Raw genomic sequence first — 11,393 nt, 5'->3', positions numbered from 1 at the left:
GAGTTAATATAACGAGTATGCTTTCATACGTAAATGCGCGTTCTGGAAACGTACATATAAGAAAATTTACTATCGATATTCGATTTGCACACTGAAATAGCAGGTCAATCTAGAATTTATGAAGAAATGGGTTTAAATAGCAATGAAACAGAAAATGTGTCTTGAAATGGGTATGTGTTTAATGAAAAAGATTAAAGAAATATATCTATTCTCACATAAACGTTTACAACTTACGTTACACGGCACTATTTGAAGAAATGTGTTATGCACATGATTGCACCATCCATGATTCCCATGAAGGTGTTTAAAAATATGTTCTTTTGGAATACCACATTGTTTTGAAAAAAAAACTTTGAATAAATTTGAATTTACAGAATCTTTTACGATTTTAGTGTTTCCCAGAAGGACAATTTTTTTGCTTGGTGCTCATCTTGTGTACGATCGTGAATGCATAGTACAGATTTTTTTTTTTACAATAGGATATCTGAGAGCTAACCACTTGAATTGCTTATCCAGTTTAAACTGAATTTATATTTGAAAGTCAATCACACACTGTCTGCCCTCCCAAACGTTCGACTATACCATAGTTTTCGAAGTGTGCGTCGGGGCTCCTAGAGGTGTCATCAAACTTTGTCAGAAGCGTCGCGATGAGCTGGAAATATTGATGTGTATGTCTACTTATAAATAATATACTTTGAAATGGTTCTTCTATGAATGCACGCGCGCGCGAGCAATATCCAGTGGTTCTCAAATTTTTGGAATTTGTGGCTCCCACTCTGGCCTATGTCTATCAGGGGCTCCGCAGAATCAGGGTCACAAATACCAGCTTGGTCATCAGCTGGGACGAGCCCGCATTCTAGCTTCCCCTTGTAATGTCGGAGGAAGTGTTAAAGGGTGAAATGTGCTCTGGTACGGTGCCTGAGACACTAGACCCGCCTTCCCCCTAGTCGCGCTTGCCCAAAATAGTTTAACAAAATAAAAGAACAACAGTCTTCAAAGCACCGACACGGTATATATGGTATATATCAATATCGATAGCTCACCGCGACTCACGGAGAAAAGGTTGGTGACGCTTCCAATAACCGCGACGCACACTGTATGCAAGAGGGCCTGGGTTCGAGAGTCCCGGCGGAGACAAGATGACTTTTCTTTCCGAGTTCACCTGAACATAATATCCAGAAAATAAATGTTTCCTTGATATCTTGGGCTGAGAAAAAGCCACCTACCTCTTTCTAAACGGTCAGTTTTGTTGCATTGATGAAAATATCAATGTCCGTTTCCATCAAGTAACATAAATGTACGCGAGCGCTATATTTCCTTTTAATTTTATTTCCTATGAAATGCAGATGATTTTCTTCATCAGTGACGACGAGTTCATCGCTGAATGCAATAAACTTTTAAAGAAATTTATATATTATTTATGAATTATTGCAAATTCTCCATCATCTGTCAATTGGTAACGACATTCTCGTTGTGAATTTGCTTCTGGGAATACTCATGTAAGATTAATAATTTAGATGTCTGGAACATCTCAATTGAGACAGACACAGATGAAATTGCACTTTCCACAATGCTGAGCATGCTTCTTCCACTTCTAAACAATAGCACGATACAAACCACTCGCTTTAATTTCATGATTATAAATGCTCTCGTGAGAAAGTATTTATTGTTTATTCTGGAACTTTGATCGAACGTTTTCCTCTCGTATTCAGAAAGATTGTTCATTTAACATTAATTGAAAACACATATTCTTATTACGAACTAGTGATTGGGATACAAAATCTTTTAAATAAATTATTTTTGAAACTTTGTAGCACGACTCAGTTGTTATCGGGGGGGGGGGGAAGAAGGCTGGCTGAGATGGCTTGACAATGTCGAGTCAAAAACCCTGATAGTGTTGGTATTGGCCCTAAACCTAAACTTCGACTGGTGCGTGTAATTTCGCCGAAGTCCGGTGGGCCCTGTTCAGTCAAATCCACTTGCCTTCACCTCCACGTCGGAGCCCCCTGGGATCTTGTATGCTAAAGCAGCGAGATTCGGACGATGAAAGTGGTAGCATCTTTTGGGCTAACCAGAACTGGAGGAAGTCCTTGGGGGTGGAATGGAGTCTCAAAGAATATCTGCAGTAGTGGGTACAGGTGAAAAACCGGGTTTAGCATTTCCTGAGCCGCCAGGTAGTATAGGGGCCTGAACCCTGTCTAGCCAATAGGGAGGCTGCTCTATCAACTGGTGTATAATCCCTCCCGTCCTGTATTTCCAGGTGGCACCTGCGTGGGGTAATGCTCGACGATGCGGGGGTCTCCACCGAGACCATTGCTGCACGAAGGAATCTGGGGGTTAGATTCAGGAAATCTTCCTTGGAGGGAACCCAGGGAGGCTGTTCACACAATTCCAAAAACAAACCATGAATTTGGAAGGCAAAGAAAAAAGAGAGAAAAACGTATCGAGCCAATTCCCGAAGCATTTAACACCTGCACCAGGAGGAGAGGTGGCATCAGCGGAAGCATGTGTGGAAGGACAAACGGAAGCCAGGAACCCTGTTGCAAAGGGAACGCAACTTCTCTCGATCAGCAAGAAGAAAAAAAAAGAAACGCCAAAGAAAAAGGCGTAAACTAGAAAAGGCTCTGATGAATGTGACCTTGGCAGAGGATGATGCGAAGAATAAGGAGAAGGCCACCACGCCCGGAGCTTCAGGACACGCATCAAGCACTGCCCTGCCAAGGTTTCAGAGTCAAAGGGGGCTGTCCTGCGCAAGCACGGAAGAGTCCCTGGCGACACGCTAGAAACGAAAATCAAGAAATCTTGCAAGGAAATGAATTCTTATAGCAAGGCAATAAAGAAAGTTGTCACCCTCAGGGTCCAGGCCAAGGACCATTAAAGGAAACTGACCCCAGCTTACGTCAAAACCTCAGTTGAGGACCAAATGCTGGAGGACACTGGGGTATATACCCCCACGACGATAGAACTATTTTTGGGGTGGAAGGTCTACGCAATATATGCAGAGACCAGACCACCCTGGAGTGGCTAAAAACAGTAATCAATGGGCTACCGCCTCCACCAAATGTTGAGGGTCACACCGGGTACCTTGCCCTAGGTCCTGGTGACAGACCACCAATGAAAAAGTTATTCGTTTTGGATCCCTGGAGACAGAGATCCTAACAGATCTCTAAAACTTTTAAGTATATGCAACGAAGATCTGGTGCCTGGCCAGCTTCTTCTGCGGGCTGTGATCCCGAGAAACGGGGGTAATACCCTGGTGATCGGGGTGAAGCAAGCGATGGTTGAATGACTTGTCACCAGATCTTTCACGGTGCATTGTGGCTTGAGCGCTGTCACTTCAGGGAGCCATCACGACAACAGAAGCTAGCCAGAATGTCAACTCAACAGCCTGAGGAGTCAGCCACAGCTCAGGCAGAAGAACAGACAGAACCTGCTAATGAAGCTGGGGCTGCCTTTAGAACCCAAGAGGAAAAGATCTCAAATTCCTGCGTAAGGAAACGAGAAAGGCACACAGGATGGGTGTCAGGACTAAACTTGAATCAAAATGCACTTACTTCAAGGCAGCCCAGAGAAAGTTCAAGAAAGAAATCAGAAAAGTAAAGAATAGCTCTTGGCAGAAGTTCTGCACAGATATGAGCTCCCTGTCAGAAACTGCCAAAGTAATCAAATTAATCAAAAGCAATTTCTATGATAAAATAAATGCTATTGAACGACCAGATTTAAACTATACTACCAGCCGTGTGGAGACACTTGAATGTCTACTGGATTATCACCTTGGCAGACCTACAGAACCAGAATCTGGAGAACAGACTAGGCCCACCTTGGTACCAGAGGACACCCTACTAGCCAACAAAATAGTTGAATATGACAAATGTCCCGAACCCTTGAGAGGATTTTCACCTTTTAAGTCACCAGGCACAGACGGAATATACCCTACAAAAAGGATGGGAAGCTTTTGGCAAAAAACTGATTCGTCTCTACAAGACCAGCCTAGCTTAAAGATATATACCTAAAGTACGGAGCTTCTCTAAAGGTATCTTCCTACCAAAACCAGGAAAACAAACCTATTATAAATCATCATCTTTTAAAATGATTACTTTATCTTCATTTCAATTGAAGTTATTGGAAAGACTGATACTCTGGCATCTCCAAGATATTCCCCATTTAATGGGCAAGATTAATGTGAACCACAATGGATTTAATTCTGGGTACTCCACTGACTCTGCTCTTCATCAATTGATCTGGGGAATAAAAACACAATTATCAGTGGGTAATTTGCTACTGGTATTTTCTTGGACATTGTTGAAGCCTTTGATGATGTTAATTTCGACTCTAATATAGATAATAACATTCCACCTAGGATAATCAGATGGATTGATCATATGCTCAGGAACCGAACACCGTGAACCGTGTTCTTCATGCCCAAGCTGAAAGAACTATCAGGAGAGCTTGCCCGCAAGGGGGAATCATTTCTCCTTTCTTACGGAACATAGTCTTCAGTCTTCGATCTCTGACCTAATAAAAGGACCAGAATATACTTAGGCTTCTGGGGATGATCTAGTCGTGCGCATCCAAAGGCATGATTTATCCACAATGAGGATCCTTGCTCAAAAAATTTTACACTCTGTCAACAGATGGGGTGATAACAATCAACTAGTATTTTCCACGGAAAAAACCATAATAGTGATATTCACATGGAACAGAAAATAGGAAATTGAAAACCTAACCCTTAAGGGACAAGAACTTACCATGTGAGACAAAGTGAAATACCTAAGATGTCATTTGGATTCTAAGCTCTCCTGGAAATTCCATATTCAAGAAAGAGCTAAACGGGCCACTAATATACTTATGCCATGCAAAAGAATCATTGATAAAACGTGGGTTTTAAAGCCTAAAACCACCCAGTGGATTTACACCGCTATTGCTCGCCCTCAAATGCTGAGCTACACTCATGTCCATAAATTAAGGATAATTCAGAATCACACGGAAATCGAAATTGAAAGTAAAAATTTCACCTGTAGAATTATCACACACATCTGCAAGAATGATATGCGAATTTCAAGAAGCCACCAGATGATGCCGATAGTACGTCACAATGACGAGAGTGTAAGAGGGGAGGGGGTATATAAGGAATGGTGGCAAAGAAGTGAAATTGTTCATAAGGCGCTCAGTGTCATAAGCGAATAGTTATAACACAGAGGACGCATGTAGATGATTTTTTACGTGGTAGAATTATCGGCCGCCTGGAATGTAGGCGTACTAAGATGGAAGTATCCGAGGAACTTGGAATTGCCCGAAGTGTCATCTCTAGGCTTTGGAAACGATTCCAAGATAACGGAAACGTCAGTAGACGTTACAGTACAGGTCGCCTTCGAGTTACAACGCCGAATGAAGACCGGTATTTGGCAGTAACTGCCAAAAGAAGCAGACGGAGCACAGCATCCGACCTGTCTTGTCAGCTATCTGCAGCCACGGGAACCACAGTTTCAAGGCAAACCGTGTACAGACGTTTGGAAGATATTGGTCTATATGCTCGCAGGCCTGTCAGATGTGTTCCGCTCACGGCAACTCACTGTCGGCAGCGATTAGCCTGGAGTAGAGAACATGCAATGTGGACATCGTCACAGTGGGCTTGTGTGATGTTTTCCGACGAGTCCAGGTTTAGCTTGCAGTCTGATTCACGTCGGACTTTCATATGGAGAACGCCAGGTACACGTTACCACCAAGACAACATCACTGAACGACACCGTTACGGTGGTGCAGCATTGCTCGTTTGGGGTGGAATTATACTGGGCTCCAGAACAGATCTGCATGTTCAAACCGGAACCATGAAAGCCCAAATTTATCGGGACATCATTCTGGAACAACATGTGCGTTTGTTTAGGGGTGCCATGGGCGCAGAATTAGTGTTTATGGATGACAACGCCCGTCCTCACCGAGCAAACATCGTAATCGAATGCCTTGAATCTGAGGATATAACCCGTATGGAATGGCCAGCATTCTCACCTGACTTGAATCCGATAGAGCATGTGTGGGACATGCTTGGCCGACGAGTTGCAGCCCGTCAACCACCTCCTACATGTGTACCGGAACTTCGGAGAGCATTGCTTGCTGAGTGGAGTGATCTTCCCCAAGATCAGATCGGTAATTTGATACTCAGCATGCCCAGGCGTTGTACGGACTGTATTTCATCGCATGGACATACAATGTATTAACCATCATACCAACCATGTAATAGTAAGTTTTTGTAAAGGAGATATTTTTTACAATTGCTCCAGGGAGCAAACATCGTAGTTTTTATGAATGGTATCATACATACACCATCGTTTTTGTTCTTTATCTTTTGTTTAATAAATGGGCTTTATGAATAAGTAACGTTTGTTCTGTTTCTGAACCTTTATTTGCCGGGGCTGGCATTATCCTTAATTTATGGACATGAGTGTATGTATGTGTGGTATGACATCAGGCGTTAGCTAAGACCTCTTACGAGGCTGTCCTATAAAAAGTACAAAGATTAGCGTGCATTCTTATCACCAGAGCTTTACCCAGCTCCCCTTCCATTGCCCTCGAAACTGCTCTCAAGCTACCACCTTTAAGATGTATCTACAAAAAGAAGTTTTTGAGACCATGTACAGGCTGGGAAGAAATGGTACCTTCTCTACTAATGCCAAAAGACTCCTTCCAAAACAAAAAAAATTACTAAAAATTACACTATTCACATACCTGGGAGAAATTAAGTTGCTAACATAATTGATAACATCTCAACGGGAGTTATCGAATGGTAACTGATGGCTCTAGGATAACCTAAACTGGGGCTGGAGCAATTTTCCGCATCTCTGGATTGGATCATGATTACCATAAGATACATTTGTATCTTGGCAAAACGGCTAGTCTTCCAAGCTGAAGTATTAGCAATAATCATACTGGCTGAAAGCCTGATTTCTAAAGGGTATCACGACAAACAAATTGTTATCTTCTCTGACAGCCAAGCTGCATTAACGGCTCTCAATAACTTCTGCAAGTTTGAACTGTGCGTCAAATACTGCACTGACATGCTGAATAACTTGGCAGTATTAGGCAACAACATCAACCTTTACTGGGTTTCTGAACATATAAATTTTCAGGGAAATGATCTTGCAGACCAGACAGCCAAAGAGGCCGACCTTTCTATCCTGTTTCGATGTCAACCATAAAAGGAGATGTTAAACAATGGATAGAAAATAATCCGTTCGGCAATGGAACTCAAGGCAGGACTGCAGACAAGCCAAGCTGGCATTGCGAACCCATCTGAATATATAATAAATTCATTAAATTCATTACGACCCACCCTCTAAGCCATATAATGATGAATCGAATAAAAGTCCTTGTCCCGCGGACCAAATATTTCCCTGGGGGTTATCTGATGCGGCCTGCCCTCCTCAAACCTAATTTTGTAAAAATGAACTAAGCGGCACGTTTACAGACCGCTTAAGTGTCCCGTGGTACAATTCCAGAGCATTTAAGCGACCCGTGGCACATTTTCAGATCACTTAAATGACCCGTGACACACCACCAACACCAAACATGGCCCTCGCTCTGTCCCTTGCGGGATATAAGCAGTTTACCTTGCGGCTGGGCCATGCTGGAAAAACTCTTCGAGTATCCGGGCTCAGCGGGTATCCCCGACTCAAGCCGCGGGATTCACCCCCACCGGGGATACACGCCACTCCACTGTTGTCTCTTCTGGCTGGAAATCCGATAGCTGAAACGAGAGCACAAAAAGCATTCATTCATACATACAAAAATCTGCGATATTATAAACAGACTTAGTGAAGGATAAAGCGAATATATATATATATATATATGATTCCCCAGTTCCAAGGAACGGCAGGGACCGAATGTGATGACAGTCGTCCATCAGTTTTCAATGCCGATCAATTGGAATCATACAAAATATTAAAGTCTCTGTCAGTTTTTCCCCGACGAGTCAGGCAGTGGAAATTCGCATGCACAAAAGCAATGGCCATGCAAGACATCAATGTCCTAATCAATCAGAAATTTTTAAGACAAAGCTATGGGAATTTATACAAGTCCAATGAAACCGACAAATGCAGGATTTATACAACAATTTTCAATTAACATAATGAAAAAAACACAGCTATATATGGCAAAAAAAGTATGAAGCAATACACAAAAGATTGAAAACTATACATACATTTCAATGGAAATTCTTACGAAACATCATTGTTCAAATGTTATTGTGAAAATTATGACAATGGCAACACAGCGGACTTCATTGTTCATGTTTATGACCTTTTTTTTTTTTTTTTTATATTAAATTATTTAGGGTTCATAGTCCGAGTCAGAGCAGGAGTCTTGCATCTCATTCCGGTTTTGTGCACCATTAGGTCTAGGAACGATGATATGGTCTTCATTGTTTTCTATGTAGTTAATTAATTTATTGATCTTTCGATGGAATTCTTGGTTCCCAAGAAGATGCAATTTCCACTGATGTACATTGACTGGTGGAGAAGAGACGTGATAAGCTTTTGTAAGAGGACATGACGTGGCGTAGTGTAACACTGTGCCTTCCTCACCACACCTACATTTGTCCGGTCCGTTCTTCGATGGAATCTAGCTAAATAAGAAGGGAATGGACCGTGTTCTGAGAAGAAGAGTAACATTTCTCTGGTCCATTTCCTTAATTTGGCCTTGACTATAGGAATGAGAGCGAAGATTTTACGTCCTGTTTTTCTCTCATTAGACCATCTGTATTGCCATTTGTCCATCATTTCGTTCTTCAGGATTCCCGTAGCCCAAGATTTGGGAAGAAATAATGAAAAGTCTGAAGATTCTCTTTCTGTTGTAGATTTTGCCATGATGTCAGCCTCCTCATTTCCCCGAGTACCAGTGTGAGCCTTTATCCATGCCAGACTAATATTCGGGCTGGCACACAAGGAGGATCTGACCTGTCTTGCATCCAGATGTCTTGAGAGGGGATCCTTGACCGCGTGTAAGGATGAGAGAGAGTCTGAAAATATAGTAGTTTTTCCACCGAGCTCCATTGCTTTTCTGCACGCCATGTAAATGGCAAAAAGTTCCGATTGGAAAACTGTATTGTTATTATGAAGTTTACACGACCATCGGAACAAAATGTCATTTGCCTTGTAGATTACAAATGCAGCGGCCACACCACTTTCCGTCTTGGAGCCGTCAGTGTAGATTGAAATTTCATCATCAACTGAGGTTATTCTGTCTTCTGATGAAATTGTGGAAATTTGTACGTCAGTTGGAGAAATTGCTGGATGTTCTGTCCAACCCGTTACATTACTCTGCAGTTGAAGATGTCCTACAAATGTACCGTTTTGAAGTTGGATGTTTGTCTTATTCCTACACAGAAGACCTTTTTTGGCCTCGAACTCAACAAATAGCCTCCGTGGAGGGAGCCCTGTCACTACCTGGAGCGCATTTGTAGGAGATGTTGAGTACGCCTTCAAAATATACAGGAGACAACCTCTTTGGATGGAATCAATCCGGCGACCCTGCTCTTCAGTGAGGTGTGCTCTCCAAATGACTGCTCCATACACGATGATTCTTTGAGCAACCACGAGGTACAGAGTTCTTCTCATTTGCATATTAATGCCCCAGTTCTTGCCTGCCGAGCACCAAAGTTTTGGTAGAAGAGCATTAATTTTGTTTGATATTTCTGCTATGTGGCCGTACCAGTTGAGTTGATCGTCAAAAATAACTCCAAGAATTTTAACCTGGGATTTTTTCTTTATGAATTGATCTCCAATCTTAATTGATGGAGGTCGTTTTGACGAGATCCAGAGGAAGGATGTTTTTTCCGCTGCTATTTTTAGATTCCTTTGTTGAAGCCAGGTGTTGATGGAATTTAAGGTGATTGTCGCTGTAGTGCCCGTTCTTTCCACGGCTGGTCCTGAAACAATCACGATAAAATCATCAGCGTATGCTTGAACCTTTACATTCTTTGGCCAGTTTTGCTGCAAAAGATCATTGATAAAAATGTTCCAAAGTAAAGGTCCAGAACATGACCCCTGAGGACAACCTTTTGTGATTGTATGGAGAACTGGACCCTCAGGTGTATCAATTTGCACTGTGCGATCACTCAGAATACTGGTCATCATGTCAGCTAGGTTTGTAGGAATTGGAAGATTATGAAGTTGAAATGTGATGATATTATGATTAATATTATCAAACGCCCCTTGGATATCCAATGTTATGACGGCGATATTATGGCGTTTGGATTTTTGGCATAGTATTTCGTTTTTAATAGCCATCATCGCCTGCTCAGTGGATCTTCCGTGTTTGAAGCCAAATTGATAAGGGCTGAGTACATTAGATTTGTCCAAATAGTATGAGATGCGTTGACATATAACTTTTTCCAAAAGTTTGCCAATTGTCGACAAAAAGTTGATCGGTCGATATGACGAAGCATATGAAGGGTCTCTGTCCTTTTTAAGGAAGAAGAGGACATGACTCTTCTTGAAATGCCGTGGGAAATATGAGAGCTGGATGCATTTATTGAAGAGAAGAGTGAAGATCGTCGGAAAACGTTTCAACAGAGCCTGAAGGACAACGTTATTAACTGCGTCGATTCCTGGTGCCTTCTTTTTGTTAAGAAATGAAGCTATCCTCCACACCTCCCCGAATGAAATTTCATTCGTATCCGGATAGAAGACGTTTTGGTGAAAATTTTGTCGTGTAGAGTCAGATGAAGAGTCCTGATGATTTTCTGAGTCATTCGGGAAGAAATGTTGAAGTTGAAGTTTTGCCTGTTCCCGTATGGAAAGATTTTGATCCGGTGATACAAAAATTTGTGGAGAAAAAGATGAATGTTTCACCGTGGCCTTATAAAAAGTCCCAAAGGGATCTGTGGCCAAGGTGCAGAATTTTTCCCAGGAGTTTTTCTTATATTTCCGAATGAGCTTTGAGTAAATTGCTCTGTTTCGATGGAAAATTATTCTTAGGACTTCTCTGTTATCATCATTTGCTCTAAGAAACTTCTTTTTGCTAGCTCTTGTTTTCCTTCGGGCTACTTCGAGTTCCTTACACCACCAATTGTCGAAATAATTCTTCCTGGCTCTGGAAACTCGGAGAAATTTATTCCCCTTGGATGTAATGGTATCGAAAAGACGGTTAGTAGCCAGATCGAGATGGTGTCTATCCTGAGCCTCCCGAACATCCAGTTCGTGAGCTCCAAAATTTTCTTGAAGAGCATCGAGAAATCTTAGGATACGACGACGAGAATTTGAGAATTTTGTAGTGAAGTTCAGAGTTGGGGATTCGTGGATTGAGATTTCTATGAAAAAATGCGGGCTGTGTGTCACATCTTCTTTTCTAACATGCCAATGAATGTTATCCAAGGGTGGGAGGCTGTTTGAGAGGGAGAC

At 42.0% G+C, this 11,393-nt stretch overlaps 1 protein-coding gene across 1 annotated transcript; it reads right to left on the bottom strand.

Moving 5' to 3' along the window:
- Window positions 1–8,432: 8,432 nt before the first annotated feature.
- LOC149072112 (uncharacterized) lies at window positions 8,433–10,280 on the bottom strand. The gene has a single exon (XM_089246738.1). It carries the CDS (start codon window positions 10,278–10,280, stop codon window positions 8,433–8,435), a length of 1,848 nt encoding a protein of 615 aa, XP_089102864.1.
- Between the last annotated feature and the right edge of the window lie 1,113 nt (window positions 10,281–11,393).

The sequence above is a fragment of the Pholcus phalangioides genome, unplaced genomic scaffold (genome assembly GCF_987345545.1).
Source record: "Pholcus phalangioides strain wild (caught in Gottingen) unplaced genomic scaffold, Ppha-v1.0 ptg000017l_1, whole genome shotgun sequence".
Lineage (NCBI taxonomy): Eukaryota > Metazoa > Arthropoda > Arachnida > Araneae > Pholcidae > Pholcus > Pholcus phalangioides.
Note: the sequence above shows the minus strand (reverse complement) of the source record. Positions and strands in the feature narration are given on the sequence as shown.